At 39.8% G+C, this 20,012-nt stretch overlaps 1 protein-coding gene across 6 annotated transcripts in view; it reads left to right on the forward strand.

Moving 5' to 3' along the window:
- Positions 1-20,012, forward strand: part of SLC1A3 (solute carrier family 1 member 3) — a 202,322-nt gene that overhangs the window by 172,411 nt on the left and 9,899 nt on the right. For 5 of the 6 annotated variants that reach the window (XM_069096147.1, XM_069096150.1, XM_069096149.1 and 2 more), the window contains 5 exons: positions 273-315; positions 6,153-6,445; positions 12,489-12,722; positions 14,091-14,285; positions 19,044-19,178. In XM_069096147.1, coding sequence (XP_068952248.1) covers positions 273-315; positions 6,153-6,445; positions 12,489-12,722; positions 14,091-14,285; positions 19,044-19,178 — 900 coding nt within the window. The remainder of the gene's footprint in view (positions 1-272; positions 316-6,152; positions 6,446-12,488; positions 12,723-14,090; positions 14,286-19,043; positions 19,179-20,012) is intronic. The other variant, XM_069096151.1, reaches the window with a different exon arrangement.

Genomic DNA, 20,012 nt, shown 5'->3' on the forward strand with positions numbered 1-20,012 from the left:
TATAGTTGTCTGTGTTGGCGTCTTATCCCATCCCCTTTAGCACCCAGGACGGTGCTTTGCACACAAAAGGCACTTAAAATTGTGTTGCCTAGGTAACACTGGTCCCACTGGTGACCTCTCCCCACAGCTCCCCACCCTTACTTCCAGCCTCAGCCCATTGCCTGGCATAAATCAAATCAATCTTCGCATTTGAAAAGGTGAAGAGCTGATAAAAGGACAAAACTGAACTTTTTCAGGACATTCTCCCAATGATTTCCTTTCTCTCTTCACAGGAACATGTTCCCTCCCAATCTGGTGGAAGCCTGCTTTAAACAGGTAAAAACATTATAGCTATTTATTTTACCTTTAAAATTCCTCTCAGGTACTGTGCTTGTATCAGCATCATGGCTGAGTAAGCACCATGGCCAAGAAGCCATACCAAGTAGCCAGGGAACCAGACACTTTTGTTTAAACCTGCCGTTAGAGCAGATGGTGGAGTCACCCAGAAAGAGAGAAGCTGAGCCAGAGAGAACCCGCCTGCTATCCTTTTATGGGTACAGTAAAGGCAGACAGGAGCCCTAAAAAATCCAGCAAGTGATTTTTTGCTATTGTTGCTATATAGACCTGTCTTTCTTTTCATTTATTTAAAGAATTCTTGGTAAGAAAGCCCCTTCTCCCAATGCAGATCTCCAATTGTTCTACAACTTACCATTTTTTATGAGTTGTCTGGGACCCAGAAAAGCTAACTGACTTGCCCAGGATCAAAAGTTTACAACAATAATAACAAAATGTCTTGACCTGAATAATAATGTTGATGGATTTTCCAACAGTTCTCTAGAATTCCCTTCTAATTACAGGATGATAGATGTGTCAAAGGTGGGATTTGAACTCAGGTCTTCCTGAATCAGAGGCCAGTTTTCTATCCATACTACCCTGCTTCCACCAACATAATATATGTTTAAAATATAGTAAGATGCTCTTGTGGAAAAGGAAATGACAAACCACCCCAATATCTTTGCAAAGAAAACACCAAACATAAAGAATTGGTCATGACTAAAAAATGACTCAAGAGCAGAAAGAACAAGATACTCTTGGGGACTTTGTAGGGTTCTGTGTTTGCTTACAAGCAATAGAGAATTCCAAGGATATTCTGAGCCCTAGAGGTTCCATGGCTATCATGCTACTGTGCTAGGAAATATTCAGAGCAGCAGGACAGACACCCTGTGGCTGCAGGAGAGAGGAAGCAAATGTCTAGCTTCTCTGAAATAAGTGAGCAAACTTCCTGTTAGAGCAGATGAGAACCAGTTTCACCCCTACAAGAAAATGAGGGGACTGAAATAAGTAATTCTTGATTCTCCATATCAGTAGATGGGATTTATGCTCTCTTGACTAGATATTCTCTTTTGACTCAAGAATAAAATACATATGCCTCTATTTGGGATTTAAATCCTTCTACAATCTACTTCTTTCACATCTTCTCAGACTTACTTTATGTCCCATTCGACTGGATTAGCCTCCGTACTGTTCCCTACAATCACTATTCCATCTCCTATCACTGTAATTCTGCACAGGCTGCCTCCCATGCCTGGAATGTACTCCCACTTACCTCTGCTTCTTAGAATCTCTAGTTTCCTCCTCCTCTGCAGAAATTACTTTGCACTTAATTTACTTGTTTCGTAAAATACATGTTTTGTATTTAGTTATCTGTGTTCATGTTGTTCCTCACAATAGAATATAAACTCCAAGGACGGGAACTATTTTTTTTCTTTGTATTTTCATTGCATAGCATGATGTTTAATGCTTAAGTTCTGAATAAATACTGGTTGAATGAAGGAATGGTCACCCCCATGGAGCTTACAATCTAGACACATGATAAAAGCAGTACAAGGAAGCATGAATGGAAAACTGCAGCAGGCATCTTGCCTTTTAGAGTATTGAGAAAGAGGCAGCTGTATCCAATTTAGAATGCTAGCAAAAGAAAAAGATATACGTATCTATATTTTTAATGTAATGCAGAGATTGGGGAAGGTGTGGGCCAATTCTGGTTTTCAGAACTCATAGAATCTCAGAGTTGGAAAGGACCTCACCTCATCATTTACTTTATAGTAATAACAAGCTAGTTTGCTTTTGTTTTCATGTCATTTCATTTAATCTCAGTAAGTATTAGGTTTTAATGTCAGACAAAGTCACAGAGCTAGAACTAGGCTAGAGTGTCCTGTGTAGCCAATACCTGAAGGTGTTTCTTTCCCTACAGTAGTTTGTTTGTTTGATTGCCAGTTCTTGCCCCTGTTTAGTCAACTTTGCCCCAGGCACCAAAATTCCTGGTTATATAGTACTGCTGATGCATACCTCAGCTTTCCTCAGAAGTGGAGAGGCTTTTTTTTTGTGACAATGTGCATGGTCCATAGCAGGAATGCTGAATCAGGAAGCCAGGGTTTCTGTGTATTCTGTTTATTGATATATTTTAAAAACTGATGCCCCATATCATTCTTCTGTATGCTTGGCTGTAATCTCTGTGACCCTGACTTTGACTTTCTATTTTCCAACGTAGCCGGCAGGCAGCTGGATGACTGTGAGCTGCCAAGAAAGCAGATGTTTTCAAAAGTCAACTACAAAGAAGTATGTTACTGGGGTTTCACTGTTAGATGAGGACCGGTTCCTACTGAAATGCAGCAACTTGATATAGAACTACAAGCTTAGGGGATTGATAACACAAGGAATTTCCTCCTGACTTTTAGTTGTTGGATCTTTAGATGTGACAATTATTAATCCCAGAGCCCTACACTGCCAGCTCAGGCCAGCCCCTTGGGACACCCCAGTGTTCTCCAATATATGGGATTTTGATCTCATAGAATTAAGAAATCATAGAGAAGCTCAAAATTACATAACCTCAAATATCTAGGTAATACAAGGAGAATTCATTTCCTGCTTCATGATGTCCATATATTGGATTGGTATATATCAGGGGATAGCTGTACAATGCTTGCTACCCGTCCATTTAGGAATTAGAATTCAAAACAATGTTTTTATTCAAATGAACAATACATCCTTTTCAGGTGTTTCTGTTATTAGTTTGGGTTACTTAGCCCCCAAACCAGGAAAATGTAGGCAAGAATGTAATTCTCTTTTATTTCCCCTGAGTTCATAGACAGCTAGCTTGATTCCTCCCATTTGTTAGGCTAAGCTGAGCTTTTGGCAACTGTATGAATTCTTACGAGAACCAGGAGATCTCTGTGGCCCACGAGTGTGAATGCCATTCCAAAGTGCCACACTTTTGTACCTCAGTGGTTTTGTGCTCCTGTCTAGTTACAAGCAGGCTTTAACTAACAAGGCCACAGAGAGTGGAGATTCTATTCCTCTACTCTCCTTACAGAAATATACACTTAATGACAAGCCTTCTTTGTTAACCTAGACCTTCAGGGTTAAGTTGGAACCCTCTCAAGGGCTTTGAAACCACGGGCCAATAGCAGAGCACCCTGCTGTGTCAGAATTAGAAGATATCTTTCCTTCAGGAGTTACATTCATCTCTGTAGAAAAGGCTTACATGAACTTTGGATTTGGCTCCATGAACAGGATATTATTTGGGAGGATTTATTTATTTAAGCAGAAGGATAGTTTTAACTTCAGTTTTTGTTATTTTATCATGAGCTATGGAATGGTTCCACAAAGTCAGGAGTGTCTAGATCTTCTTAGGGGGGTTTTGATTTTGAGCCACCAAAATGTCCTACAGTTAGGAGGCATGGTAATCTTCTTAGGATACACAGTAATAGGTTTCACATTTCAGAATTTTTAAAAATATGTGTCATTCCCTGGATAAAAAAATAAACTAAATTGGTGTATGAAAGTGCCAATCAAGGTTGTACTGGATCAACTGAGAAGCTAACAGATGTCCAGTGACTTGTATCACTGAGGAAGCAATTACACAAAGGCTCTTCAGACTTGGTGTTGCCTCAGGGTCAATCTCCATGTCTTGTGTGGTGCATGAGTAATTTGATTTTAATTGATATGCTTTGATTTTATATCACTTCCATTTCTAAATATACACCTACCGTTACCCTATCCAAAGAGTCATTCCTTGTCTCAATTAAAAAAAAAAGAGGGGGGGAAAGCAGTGCAGTATAACTGCCCCACAAATAAGCTGTCTGACAGTTTATGCAGTAGTCCCCCCCCCATTTTTACAAAGAAGGGAAGGAGGTGAATTTTCTCTCTTATCTTCAAGACCACATTTGATTGTTCTGTTTATAGAACTTTTCATTTGGGTTCTGTTACTGTTCTTTCTGTTCCATTATTGCAGTCATGTGTATATGGGAATTCAAATCAATAAACAGTATTAAGTGCCTGCTATGCTCCAGGTACTGCGCTAAGCACTGGGGAGACAAATAATAAAAAGAAAAACAGCCACTGCCCTCAAGGAGCTTACAATCTAATGGGGAAAACATCACACAAAAGGAAGCTGGAAAGTGGAGAATGGGTGCCCAGAGAAGGGCCATCTTACTGCAGTGAGTTGGACCCAAATAGAGCCACAAAATCCTGTCCTCTATGAAGGAAAGCTTTAGGTGGAGTTCAGTGCTCCATCCTCCAGCCCTCCAGACAGAGGGGAGAGGAGGCTGAAGGAAGTGAGAAGGTGCTGAATATCCAAGTTAGTAGTATGATGATCAGATCAGAAGGGATGAGCTTATCCTTGGATTGGCATCTTGTCCTGCTTATTTCACATTTCATCAGCTCATATAAGTCTTCCCAGGCTTCTCTGGGTGTGAATTTTTATATAACAAGAGGACTGGCTAGGAAAGAGGCTTCCCAAACATCTCTGTGGGGTACCAGGAAGAAGAGATTACATACACTTAAAGGACTGGGTCCTCATTAGTCAGTCTTCCCTGTCCCCCATTACATTTTTTTTCATCATTTTTTTATGTCTGAAGAGAGAGAGGATACAAATCATACTTCAGTTTGGTTTTGTTTGGGGATGGGGTTTTGTTTAGAAGTTGCAGAACCCCTGGAAAACTCTGCCCAGTGACCTAATTGGAGTGTGCTAGAACCAGCTCACATGCGCTCAGAGTCAACTGGTAAATTTTCAGTGTATTTATATTTCAGAAATCAGTAAACCTACAAATCAGGACTTGATTTATTATTTTGCTGATTATCTAGATTTGAGAAATTAATGGAGAAAATGTTAATTTTCAGATTGAATTTAAAGGTGTGTTATATGTACATTTTTCAGAGGAGAACCAGTTGTTAAACATGTTAAAACCAGTACATTGTTGCCTTTGCAAGGCTTACTTGAATGAGGTAAAGCCGCCATGATGGTAATCTGTCTGACTTTAAGAGATTAATGAATACATCAAAAAGATACTAGAAGACTTTGCAAATTCAAAATATTAGGAAGAATATAGTGTATGCTCATTCAGCAAGCTAGGCACATTCCCGTGGTTCCAGGCTAATGGATAGAGAAAGGGTCATAAGGTAGAACCGCCAGGACTAAAGTTTCTAGGGGTAGGCTTTTAGGAACTGACTCTGTCTTAAGTAAATGTCACATGAGGGTTAAGGAAGATCTCTGTAGTTGTTATTTCACATTCCTGCCCTGTAAGGATCATCCCTACTTATGGGTCCTTTGAAAAAATAGATGTGGTGTCCTTTAGGTAACACCAAAGAAACAATTCAGCAAAGTGGAATCAGTAGTGAATCAATAGCCAAGAGTGCCTGAATTCTTGTCTCAGCCCCATCAGCTAGCTTGCTGTTATGGCCTCAAGCAAGTAATTTTTTATCTCTGAGCCTCAGTCTCCTCATCTGTAAAATGAAAGACTAGATGATTTCTAAATTCCCTCCCCAATTCTAACATTCTGTAATTCAGTAGCACTCTCCAGAGTCACAAGCAAAAAGGAAGGGCTCATTTGAAGAGAAGGTAGACAGCAGGGTACAATAGAAGGATCAGTGATTCTATAATCCAAGGACCTGGGTGAAAATCATACCTCTGATACATGTATATGTGACCTTGGGTGAGCCACTTAATCTGGGTGAACTGCAGTTTTATTATCTGTGAAATGAAGGGCTAGAACTGGATGATCTCTGAGGTCCCTTCCAACTCTAAATCAAAGAATGGTATTTCTATGTAATACACCTACCTCTCGTTTCTTTCTTTCTTTCTTTCTTTCTTTTGCTTTCTTTTGTCTTTTTAGTTTAAAACGAGCTATGAGAAGAGAAGCTTTAAGGTGCCTGTGTCACCCAATGAAACAATTATAGCTTCTGTGATAAGCAACGTTTCAGAGGCCATGGAAACCCTCACCCGAATAAAAGAGGAGATGGTCCCAGTGCCAGGGGCTGTGAACGGCGTGAACGCGCTGGGGCTGGTTGTCTTCTCCATCTGCTTTGGCTTGGTCATTGGGAATATGAAGGAGCAAGGGCAAGCTCTGAAGGACTTCTTTGACTCCCTTAATGAGGCTATCATGAGGCTGGTAGCTGTGATCATGTGGTAGGTGCCACCATTTACTCTACTATTTCCATAGTATGTATTTGGATTTTATCTGAGGGATTTTGTTTGTTTGCTTTTACTATTGTAACCTGTGGCTCAACAACCCCAAATCTGAGGTGCCGTCTGGGAGACCTCTTCTCCATTTTCTGTCTTTGGCTTATTTTGTCCTGTCTCCCCCAATTCAGCATTTCCCCTGGGAAAGCTCAGCTTATAGCTCATGTCTAGGTCTCCACAGGTATGGGTAAGAAGGCTCTCAATATCCAGACAAACTCTTGAGGTTAACAGTGCTTAACAGGGATGCAGGCTCTATCATCGATGCCACAGAAAGTCCAGAAACCACAGAAATAGCCTGCCCACAAATAGCCACAAAATAATCGGCAAAGAGTGGGCACAGTCCTCCTGTCACTGTGAGGAGTCCCATCATCATCTCAGTGATACATAAAGTTCTCTAGTCTTAGAATACCATCATGAGGTTTGGTCTCAGAAAGGAAACAAACTTGGTGTTGCTAAAATGGCAGCCCCTAGTTTTCTAGTGAGTTTTGTTCTTAAGGGCCTGTTATGTGACAGGATCTGTGCTTACCAATAGTATCTCATTTGATCCTCACAACAACCCTAAGAGGGAGGTGCTATTATTATCCCCATTTTACAGTTGAGGAAACTGAGGCTGACATTGGCTAAGAAACTTGCCCAGGGGTTACATAGCTACTAAGTGTCTGAAGCTGGATTTGACCCTTGATCTTCCAGACTTCAGGCCCAGTGAATTCACTGAACTACCCAGTGGCCTGAAATATAAATCTTATGACCTTGGGCAAGTCATTTAACCCCAATTGCCTTGCCTCTCCCCTTCAAAAAAAACAAACAAAAAAAAGAAATATAAATCTTACAATACCACCCTAAGGGCTTACATTCTTTCCCCAAAAGAAATAAATTTGGAGGTGTTAGAAAGGCAACCCTCATTCCCACAGGAGTTGCACCATTTGAAAAATATGTGGTAGTAATGGAGAATAAAATCCACATCTTTTCTTTGCTCTCCACTCCTCTAACTCTGGGTTACTTACTAATCTCTAAAGAGTCCTCCAAAAGTGTGGGATTCAGAAATTCTCAACACTCTACCATGATCCCCCCTCCCCAAGGCTACTATTACTTGGGCTGGGAAGCCTGAGGCCAAAAGTGCACCTCCCCTCTTGAATATCTGTGCCTGCCCTGTGGAATCAGCCACAGTTAGAGACACCCTAACTTGACTCTAGCATAGTGATGTCATTTTGGTCCTCTTCAAGGATGAAGGACAACAACCAACCAAACTGCAGGCATTAGCTGAAGTTAGCTCAGACTGGGTCCCGAGAGCCAGTTGTTAAATTCTCAGTGTGAACATTTATGACTCAGAAATAAGCCCGTGTTACACATCAGAGCTTGATATATTATTTTGTTGATTGTCTAGACCTAAGAAAGTGATAGATAAAATGTCAGTAATGCTGATTAACTTCGAAAGTGCGTCATGGGTAATTTTTTTTCCTTTAGAGTCAGTTGTTAAACATTTACTAGTACATCTATTGGTTGCATGGGTAAGAAAAGTCCTCTTTCTTTCCCTTCTACACCAATCCAAGGCCATTCTTAAGTTTCTGGCCTTTAGACTGTCTCAGTTTTCTCTGGATCTCTCTAAAAAGGGGATCTGTAATTGACCCTTTCTAGATAGGCCCAATATAAAAGTGTGATTCCAGCCCACTACAGCCTGAGCCAAATACCTTATCCCAATCATCTGAGACTTTGAAGGCATGCCAGATAGATCTAATTCCTAATCCTTTTATGTCCACACCCTTGATGAGAAGAGACATCTTCCCTAACAGATTTACCACCTGTCCGGTTATCAAGTTGATTAGGAACTCTCCTAATTAATGCCCTAATTAACTAAGTATTTGTGTTTTGACTGATATTATAGAAATACTTCTGAACTAAGTAGGGTGGGGACTTGTGCTGGTCCCACGGAAATTCCATAGAAAGAATTCATCAAGTCCGAGGTTTCTTGAAACTCAGTTTCAAGCAAGTCGCTTAACTCTATTTCTTCTTCTCCTTTTTTTTTTTTTTAAAGCAATTGGGGTTAAGTAACTTGCTCAAGGTTACAAGGTCAGTTATTTCTGGGTGTGGTGCTGAGTATCTGAGCCCAGATTTGATCCAGGTCATCCCGACACTGGAACCAGTGCTCTTACTCACTGAGCCACCTGGCCGCCCCTAACTCTATTTCTTCTATAAAATGAACAGGAGAAGGAAATGGCAGACTACTCCATTATCTTGGCCAAGAAAATCCCAAATGGAACCACAAGAAGTTGGACACAGCTGAAATGATAGAACAACAAATAAGTTTCCTTACTTATGTTTACATGTTTATTTTTTAATAGAAGCAATTGTCTTCCCCAGTACCAGTGAAGGCTTGTGCTCTATGTCCCCCTTTTTAAAATACAACTGAAAAAGGGTACCAAATCTGAGAAGCTGAAGTCTCTTCTATTTTAAGTCTTTGAGAGGGTCATTACCAGACACAGGAAGGCACTCAGAGCATACTTTCAGATATTGAATAAACTGGATTTAGCTCTAATGAACAGCTGCCTATCCAATTCACTCCAGTTCCACAGAAATTCATGTACACAAGCAGAGAGCAACAACGGAAACTTGTCTTCAGTGATGCAAAACCCCAAAGACTGAATCCAGGAAAAAAAAACACACACATTACATATAACCTTGGGGGTGGGGGGGTGAAAGTATTGACCTCTAGGTGGCATACAGTGACCCTTTGTGAAGAACTGGTCCAAATGGAACCTTTCTAGCACATTCTTTCTCCTTTAAACAGATATGGGGCTAAGTTTCTAAAAGCAGCATCAAAAAATTGTCTAGGGCCATTGTTTTTTAAATACATTTCAGCACAACAGTCCTAAATGAGAAGAAGCACCTTCCTATCTAACATGGTGGCAGACATAGGACACGTCTCCTAACTAAAGCATCAGTGACCCCTTCTTTGACTGCCGTGGATCATTGCAGGTGTCACAGCTCAAGTTCACTGGCAGCCCTAGCTACCAAAGCCAATGGTAGTTTGGCTGCATAAGTGGAATATTCCTAAGAAGTAATTTCAAATGCCAAAGGACAGCTTATTGCAAAAATTATTTTAACAATCTTAGTATCAGGAAACAAGGACAAAGTCTCTACCCAGAGAGTAACATTTGCCTTCAGAACTGCAGTAGATACTTCCTGAGAGCCTACTTTATCCAAGGCACTGTGCTAGGCCTTGTAGGGGTACAAAAATGGGTAAAAGGGTCTATGAAATTCCTGAATCTCCTTAATTGTTAGCATTCTCTCCTGACTCTTCATATATAGGAGCAGAAAGACAAAGACAGAGAGGTGTAATAAATTTATGTGCATTATATGTGTGTACATATATGTAAATGCATGCATATATACATATTATATGTGTATGTGTATATTATAGTATGTGTATATATGTAACCGTGTGTACATGCGCTGTGGATGTATATGTATAATGTGCATATATGTGTATCTGTGTGTGTATATATGTACATATAAATATGTAGAGAGAGGGATATTAATGGATGTGCTATAGTCCCCAGTAAAATGTTAATTCCTTGAGGACAGAGGCTTTTTCTCTTTAACACCTAGGACAGTATGGTTCATTGTATGTAGTGGGTGCATAATAAATACTTGTTGAATTGGAATAGATTGGATCTGGCTCTCTGCAGAAGAGGTGAGAAAATTTAAAGGCATAGGTGGAGTTGTGGGAGCTACTTTTGTTTCCTCCCTTTCTGGTATGAATGAACATCCAAAGCCGTCCCTGGTACCTAAGATGGAAAGGCATGTTTTTCTAAAGAAAACGCTCAGCAGCCTCTATGGTTAGAAATGCCTTTTGTCTTCTGTGCCCCCAAAGCCTTTAGAGCCCAGGGGAGGAAAAATCCATTTTTCAAGAGTTTGTACAAACTGAACGTGGATTTTAGACACAAAGGCCAGACAGAATGTTGGCTCCACAGGAGTAGCTAACCCATGAGCCCCTAAATGGGAGGCCCCATTGAAATCCTTGTGGCACTACAAGTGAACATTTATCTTCATATTATTAAAAATCCCTCTACCTTTCATCTCTTTGATGAATGAAGCCCATTCAGTGATACTGAATGGACCTGGCTGGTTATCCTTTCCAGCTGTACATTAGCCCACACATTCTGCACTTATTAAATTCCATAAAACAGGTACTGCTGTGATTTCCTGGTCTGTGTTTTTGAAAGGCTGTTGCCAGCAGTAATAGATGTATTTTTTTAATCCCCTCCCAAAGAAACCTACAAGGTTTCCCATAGATCCTTTTTTGTTGCCAATTTTATTCTGTTCTCCCAGAGATATTAGTTTTTATACACTGTGACCGACATTGGTGCCATTGGGATCCATATAGGTCATACACATTAACAGGGAGAAAAGACTCTGCCCCAAGATCATTCCATCCTTTTTTCAATTAATCTTTGTTTCTCTCAGGGACAGCAAGAGTAAGCTCACAAATGACAGCATTGGGGTCAATAAGAGCTTTACAGTTGTTATTTATTGAATTAGACAACAGTGTTGTAGTTTGGCAGGTGTTCCAAGCTGGTGATAGTCAAATCATACAGATCCAACTACTCTGAGAAATGGAAAATTCTACAGAAGCTTTTAAAACCAGAATGCCACGATTCCTTAAATATGTGTTTCATTACAGAAAGACAAGGCTAGAACTAGTTTGGGGAGAGTGCGGCTTTGTCGCAAAGGCAGTGAAATTTCGAGAGCACTAATACCATTTGCATTCCCTCTAGTTAGAAAGAATAATTAGTCAAAACAGAAAAGTTACCAGGTGGCATACTTTCTCCCACTCTATAGCTACAAAACCAGGGTAATTCCTTGCCGCTTAGCTCCAGTCCAACCCAGTGAACACTAACACACACACACACACACACACACACACACACACGGCAGCCTTCCCAACAACAATGCTAGTCACCACTCAGAGTTAATGTTTGTCTCTCTGCCTCTCTATTTCTGTCTCTGACTAGCTTTTTTTCTGTGTCTCTGCCTTCTCTGTTGGTCTCTCTGCGTCTATCTGTCTGTCTATCACACACACACACACACACACACAAATTCAATGAATAACATTGACATTATGTAACACTGCCTTGACTTAATTGTATCCATATATTCCTATATCCCTTCTATGTAGCTGATATTTTCCAAATTCTGGTCAATTGTTCTGTAGATCCTGGATATTAGGGACTTGACACCAATAGACATTACCCAGGTGAGGTAAAAAGAGAGGGAGCTGCTTCTTATTTTGGTTAGGAGAAAGAAAAAAAAAAAAACAGAAATTCTGAAAGTGAGGAAACCCTTGCTGTGGAACAAGAAGAGAAAACAAAAATAAACACAGAAAGGGCATTTAGGAGATTTGATCAGATACTGAAAGGGAACCTGGACAGGAAAGGTTACAAAATCCATGATATTATCCTGTTATCTGGTAACAAACTAAATGACTTGGGTGTGTTTGGGGTTTTTTTTTTTTTTTTGTAATTATATGTATTCATTTTGAACTTAAATCCAAAAAGAAAAAATAGAATATTTCCAGGTACAAGGAACAATATAAAATGATTCTATATAAAACCATTAATTTCCATTTCACAGTTTTTTTGAAAAATCATGTAAGAAATGCTAGAAGTTGCTTTCAAAGCTACCCCACTTTTCTATGCTTCTAAGTTTTATTTTTGTTCTTTGCTGTGTACTTTTTCCCCTCCCTCCCTACCTCGCCCTAGAGAAGGCTACCATTCGACACTAAATATATATGTACATGTAAAACCATACTATCCATACATCTGTTAGCTCTTTCTCTAGATGTTGATACCATCTTCCTTCATAGGTCCTTCCTAGTTGATTTGAATATTTATAATACTCAAAATAACTTAGTTGTTCAAAGTTGTTCTAAATGACTTGTTAACATGAGAAAGTAAGCGCTGAGTTTTATTATTCACCTGCTTCTGTGTAGGTATGCTCCACTTGGCATCCTCTTCTTGATTGCTGGAAAAATTGTCGAGATGGAGGACATGGGAGTGATTGGCGGACAGCTGGCCATGTACACCATCACCGTCATCATCGGATTGCTCATTCATGCCGTTATCGTCCTCCCACTTCTCTACTTCTTGGTAACTCGAAAAAATCCTTGGGTTTTTATTGGCGGCTTACTGCAGGCTCTCATCACGGCTGTGGGGACATCCTCCAGGTACCTGGACCTCCCCTGGGGTCATTCCTATTCTAAGCAGTGTTGGTGTGGTTGGTCCTGGAAAGGTCACTGGCCTGGGGGATACTGTGACCCAGGGGGTTATTTAATTGCACCAAGCCTCACATTCCTCAGCTGTAAAGCAGGGATAATAAGGTCACTGTGGGATCTGGTGAGATAATATATGTGAAAGACCTTAGAAAAAAATGAAGTCTTATACAGAAGTGAGGCATTGTTATTATATAATTTTACCTTATTTTTATTAACATCTTTATTTTCAAATATTCCCTTCCCCAGTAAGCTATCACTTATTAAATAGAAAGAGAAAAGAAGTTATTTTATTGGGAAAAATAGCAACACATCAACCCTGCCTGACAACACATGTAGTATTCCACAGCTATAGATCCCACCCCACCCCGCCTCACCCCATTCCTGCATAAAAGGTGCATTTTTCTCAACTTTTTCCTGGAGTCAATTTTGATCATTATCATTACACAGAATTCAGTTTCACTGAGTATTATTATTAAAATTCACCTTGCATTTTATTTTTTAATAGTATTTTTTCCAAATACACGTAAAGAAAGTTTTCAACATTCACTTTTATAAGATTTTGAGTTCCAAACTTTTTTCTCCCTCCCCAAGATGGTAAGCTATCTGATAGAGGTTATATATGTACAATCATATTAAACATATTTTCAAATTAGTCAGGTTGTGAAAGAAGAACAAAAACAAAAGGGAAAACCAAAAGAAAGGGGAAAAAAAGGTAAAAATATTATACTTTGATCTACATTTGGACTCCATAGTTCTTTTCGCTGGGTATGGATAGCATTTTCCATTGCTGAGAAGAGCCAAGTCTATCAAAGTTGATCACCACACAAAGTTTGCATATTATTTTAAGAAATATCCATTAGCATGATGTGGCAAGGAGTTTTCTTTTTTTTTTTTAACTTTCAGGAATATTAATTGATTTAATTGTTCCTATGATAACACAATTCCACCCATTTGCGTGACAAGCATCTGTCTTCTTTGGCCTGGAGGAAGGATGAGCTGCTTTCTCCTACCTTCTATTCCTCATCTTCCATGTTTACATATGAAGGGAGAATAGTTATGTTCCTCCCAAAGTGACTCCTTTCAGAGAGAGTCCCTGTAGCCTAGCAGAGAGAAGGGGCATACATGCAAGGATCCCTGAGCTGCCATTTTGCTGATGACAGGGCACACCTACTCCTCTGCATGAAGGAAGACAACAGAACGGATTGCTTTGTCACTAGCAAGTTAGTCCCTGGCAGAGGCATCATCTGTCCTAGCACTATAAATATCATATCCCAAATAAGGCACATTTCTGGGCTTGACCCTGTTTTAACTGCCTTTCAGTTCTGCTACCCTTCCCATCACTTTTAAGTGCCTGGAAGAGAACATTGGAGTGGACAAACGTGTTACCAGATTTGTTCTGCCAGTGGGTGCCACCATCAACATGGACGGGACTGCCCTGTATGAGGCACTTGCTGCCATCTTCATCGCTCAAGTGAATAACTTTGAACTGAATTTTGGACAGATTATTACCATCAGGTAAATGTATGTGTGTATACATACACACATTTGTATTTGTGCAGTATTTTCCTTAAGAATGGCTTTAAAAGATTGAACTAGACCTAAGGTTTGGAGAATTAAAGGAGGAAAGAGAGAGATAGCAGATGTCATTGTAGCAGCAAGCACCCCAGCATTCCCAGGGTGGCTGCTAGCAATACAGGTTCTTGGATCTGCTTTGTTAAAGGAAAGCAACTCAAAATGGGTTAACAAGCTTACTTTAATCAGTCAGACATATATCGTTTACCTTGTTCAGGAGAAAAGGTCAGCACCCTGAACCTCAAAGTATACAGGCATAATTATCAAGACAGAAACATCAAGTAGACAGATTTCCAAACTGTCCAACCATTACATCCATACCCAGTCAACATCTGGGTTTCCACATTCTGGGTTTTTCAAAGCCGGGGGACTCTCAACAACAGCTTCCCAGAATTCAGATCAAATCACAGAACACTTCTCAAAGTGAGTCCCAAAATAAAGTTACACATCAGGGCTTATATAGCCCTCTCCTGGCTCAGAGAATGTAACAACCTTATTGACCCACTGGCCAATCAAAAAGTATCTACTGAAAAACCAGCCTCCCACCCCAGGCTCCAGGTGCACGTTAGCCTAGGGGCAGGGAAGATCTTTAAATCTGCATTTCCATTACAGTCATAAAAACCAAAATTTATTTACTGGCTAAATTTTTTTAAAGATTTTGTTTTTACTATGTCAATTTACTTGTATCTGACTGTTTGTGATCCCATTTAGGATTTTCTTGGTAAAGATTCAAGCATGGCTTGCCATTTTCTTCTCCAGTTCTTTTTTTCAGATGAGGAAACTGAGGCAAGTAGGATTAAGTGACTTGCCCAGGATTACACAGCTAGTAAGTATCTGAGGCCAGATTTGAATTCAGGTCCTCCTGCTTCCAGGGCTGACACTCTATCCACTGTGCCATTTACATTTTTGTTATTCTTAACTTTTCTAACTCCTACAAAAATGAATATTGCTATATACAAATAACAGAAAAGAGGACTACATATGAAATATGTAAAAATATAATATATTTAACATGTTCATTTCAAAAGTTGTTCTGCTTAAGAACTAGGTGGCACAGTGGACAGAGACCACTGGACCTGGAGTCAGGAAGACTTGAATCCAAACCCAGTCTCAATACTTACTAACTCTGTGACCCTGGGCAACTCACCTGCCTCAACTTCCTCAACTGTAAATGAGGATAATAATAACACCTACCTCCAAGGGTCTTTGTAAGGCTCAGATGTGATAAATTGTAAATCACTTAATCCATTTCCTGGAACATAATAGGTAGGTGCTTGATAAATGTTTGTTGCCTTTCCCTTTGTGTTTGTGATGTCCTCTGTGCATTTTTTTTTTCTTTTTGGAGGGGGGAAGGCCGGGCAATTGGGGTCAAGTGACCTGCCCAAAGTCACATGGCTAGTTTTTTGTGTTAAGTGTCTGAGACCGGATTGAACTCAGGTCCTCCTGACTACAGGGCTGGTGTTCTATTCACTGCGCCACCAAGCTGTGCATTTTTTTTAAATGTTTCAATAGGACTCTTTTATTTCTTTTCTTTTGTTAGCTTTACTATCACTAGTACCCTTCCTTCTCACCAATCCTCCACCATCCTTCACCCAAATTAATTAATTAATTGATTAATTAATTTGTTTAAACCTTCCTTTTGTACAAATGTGCATAGTTAAGCAAAACAAATTCTCTCATTAGCCCTGTCCAAAAATATATGTCTCAGTCTACATCTTGAGTGCATCACCTCTCTGTCAGGAGGTGAGTAGTATGCTTTATCATAGGTTTTCTAGAGTCGTGGTTGTTTATTGCACTGATCAGAGTTCTTAAGTCTTTCAAAGACATTTTTCTTTATGATATTGTAGTCATCATATCTTCTCTTGGTTCTGCTCACTTTGTTCTGCATCAGTTCATAACAAATCTTCCCAAATTTTTCTGAATTCATCCCTTTCATCATTTTGTAACACAATAATATTCTATTACTTTCTTAATTTTAAGCTGTTCCTCAATTGATGAACACCCCATTTTGTTTCTAGGTTTTTGCTCCAATAAAAAGTACTGCTATGAAAGTTTGGTTATTTTTTTATTTAAGTCCTTTCCCTCTTTCCTTTATCTCTTTGGAATGTAGGCCTCATAGTGGTATTGCTAGGTTAAAGGGTAAATCCATTTTGTTACTTTTGAAGTATAGTTCCAAATTGTTTTCCAGGGTGGTTAGGCCAATTGGTAACTCCACTAACAGTGCATTAGCAGGCCTTTCCTCCCAGATGCCTCCAACCATTGTCACTTTCAATTTTTATCATCTTTGCCAATCTACATGACCATGAGGTGGAACCTCATATGTTTTAATTTAGTTTTTATTTTCTTTATTATAAGTAATCTGGAGCAGTTTTTCTTTTTCCCCCCTTTTCTAGAAGAAGAAATTATACAAAATGAAAGGGATGTCATTTCAATAGCACTATGAACAAATTAAATTCAACACATTAATGAGATCAAATAGTATTCATAAATTAAGGAAACTCAAAGATAAATCTGGCCAAATGAAGACCTTCAATAACTAACTCAAAATAACATACTTTATTAACAGGCACAATAAACAGTGTTGCTAATTGCAGTGAACGCTGTTAATAGGTACAGGGGATCTTTAAATTTAACAGATTGGACAACGCTTGATTAGGGATTAACATTTAGTTTTCAGAGTTAAACAAAAGGCCCCCGATTCTCTCCCCCAAAACATTTGTAGCCACTTAAATTGCAAACGGTTTACCAAAAACAAGGGAAAAATCCTTTAAAATTAATTTTCTATAAAAATTTTTAAAAATCAAGTTTTAATAAATATGTCAACAGTTAAAAATCTAGTTAAGGTTATCATGCAAGACATTACATAATCAAGACCAACTCAATTTTATAATAAAGGCAACTTGCCTTCAAAATGAACTCTACCCTCATATTTTATTTAAAAAAGCAAACATGATGAATTAACCCAGCTGTTTACTTGAATTATACAAAAGTAATGTGATTCAATATGAAAATAAGAAACTGTCTACAAATCTCCAACAGTAATAAATCACAATATGCAATGCATACAGGCATCATACAGAGCAACAAACTCTTGTACAAAACAAAAATATTTTAATACCTTTAAAATCTAAAGTTTTTTTCACTAAGATAATTCATGAGAAAAGATCCTCCAGTTGGAATTCAGACCTTAATTAGTCAAACATTAGGGAAGTAAAACATTACAAGCTATTTACGGAGATATCTTTCTTCCCCAGTCACTATGCTATAATGTCTCTGCTTCTTTCCCATCTCTTTATATTTCCAATTCCAACTTTTCTTCAAATCGTAAGAACTGAATCTGTTGAACAACAGAAATCTATTGATATGATGTTGGATAAACCATAACATTTTGTCATTGGCCATCTGTGATTATCAAACCAGCTGGTGACTGATTAGTAAAAGCTCACTCGGTCTATCTGTGGTTATACAGGGCAGTTTTGCATATGTTCATTAATAGCTTAGATTAGAAGCAGTTTAAGGGGTGCAGTGAATGGAACACTGGGCCTGGAGCCAGGAAAACCTAAGTTCAAATCCAGCCTTGGACACTTCCTAGTTGTGTGATCTTTTTTTTTTTTTTTTTTAAGCAATCCGGGTTAAGTAACTTGCTTAAGGTTACACGGCCAGTTATTTCTGGGTGTGGTGCTGAGTGTCTGAGCCCGGGATTCGATCTCCAGGTCGTCCCAACACTGGAGCCGGTACTCTTACTCCCTGAGCCACCTGGCCGCCCCTAAGCAATTGGGGTTAAGTAACTTGCTCAAGGTTACACGGCCAGGTGTTTCTGGGTGGGTGCTAAGTGTCTGAGCCCGGGATTCGATCTCCAGGTTTTCTCAACACTGGAGCCGGTGCTCTTACTCGCTGAGCCACCTGGCCGCCCCCCTAGTTGTGTGATCTTGGGCAAGTCACGTAACCTCAGTTTGCCTGAATTTCCTCATCTGTAAAATGGGGATAACAATAGCACCTACCTCCCAATGCAAGGATTAAATAAAAGAATATTTGTAAAGAGCATAGCACAGTGTCTGGCACATAAAGGCTTGTGTCCTTCCCGCCCTGGAGAGTTGCCTATGTGTATCCTTTGGCCATTTATCCACTGGGGAGGGTTGTTGATTTTGATAATCAGACATTATCAGAACTGGACTGGCTCATTCTTCAAAGTTCGTCCTGAAGCATTGACAAGTAGTAGACCAGACTATCTCATTTTTATTTATCTATTTTTTAATCCATGATTTTCATCCAGAACAGAAGCTTCCTAGGTAAATTCAGGATGGGCTGGTTCCCCAAGAAGTTAGATGCTTTGTCCATGGGGACATGTGTCAGAGATGGGGCTCGAACCCAGATCTCCCAGACTCCAAATGTACTCCTCTCTACTAGTCTATGAAAATTGGCATGTGTCTACTCTGGTACCATTTTGAAATCAGAAAACTCTGTGTGATTGCTAGCACCTCCTCTCTGTTTGCATCACTCCTATGTATGAGGCAGGATAGCTATCACCTAATCAAAGTGTCTGGTTTATATTTTCCTAGAACAGTCCTGCTCTATGCTATGAAAAGCCTAAGTTAGTCATATTGGCGTGGGCAATGTTTTTCAGTGTTTACTGTGCACTGGGGACGAATTCTTTCCAAACATTGACACATTTCTCTCTCTGCTTGGTGCCTCATTTAACAGCATAACAGCCACAGCTGCCAGCATTGGAGCTGCCGGGATCCCTCAGGCAGGACTGGTCACTATGGTCATCGTGCTCACCTCTGTTGGGCTCCCCACGGATGATATCACCCTTATCATTGCTGTGGATTGGTTCTTGTGAGTATGGGCCAAGGACACGTAAGCCTCTCACCCACCACCAGGATGCTCTGCGGGGCTTTCAAGAGCCCCAAGCAGCATGCAACACAACCAAGTGAAGAAAGACAATTCAACCAAGTTTTCTGGCCCTTGTTCTCTGCTGCCCAGCCCATATCTAGAGATCAAAGGCAAAATTCACAAAATCATGAGATGCCATAGGTCCTTGTTTCCTTGTGAGTCTATACAACATGGCTGACTCTTATACCTTTCACTTAGAAAAAGTTCAGTGACCAGGAAACTGTTCTATATGTCAGACTAATTTATAGATCAGCACAAACATTGTCACATGACCCAAACATCTCAAATCAGCAACTAAGCCACAAAAACATTAACCTTCACACTTGGGCTAAGGCATCATTCTGCCTTTTGTTTCCTATTTCAGTGATATGATATGGTACACACACACACACACACACACACACACACACACACACATCTGAATCAAACAAGGAAAAGGACAAAAGGACAGTCAGTGGGAAGATGGTTAGCAGTTCTAGGAGTGGAGGTGTTGACCATCTGTGTTTGTCCCCAGGTCGAGTTCCAGGGATAGAACTGCACCTCCCCATGCCCTCACATTCCTTCTCCTGAGGTCCATGTTTCCTCCTTTTCTCCTCCCCAGTTGAATTTTTCTTCTTCATTCCTTCTCCCACTATTCCTTTTGCTTCTAAAACTTTCTTCTCAGGATAGGCATGGCCACCATGGCAGGATGGGAATGTCCTGTACCCCCCTGTGAACTGTGCTAAAGGTGTCTATACATAGCACAGCAGGGCCTGGCCCATATAGGTACTTAATAAA

The sequence above is a fragment of the Petaurus breviceps genome, unplaced genomic scaffold (genome assembly GCF_028583685.1).
Source record: "Petaurus breviceps papuanus isolate PSGF00001 unplaced genomic scaffold, PetGlider_PUasm1.0 229, whole genome shotgun sequence".
NCBI lineage: Eukaryota > Metazoa > Chordata > Mammalia > Diprotodontia > Petauridae > Petaurus > Petaurus breviceps.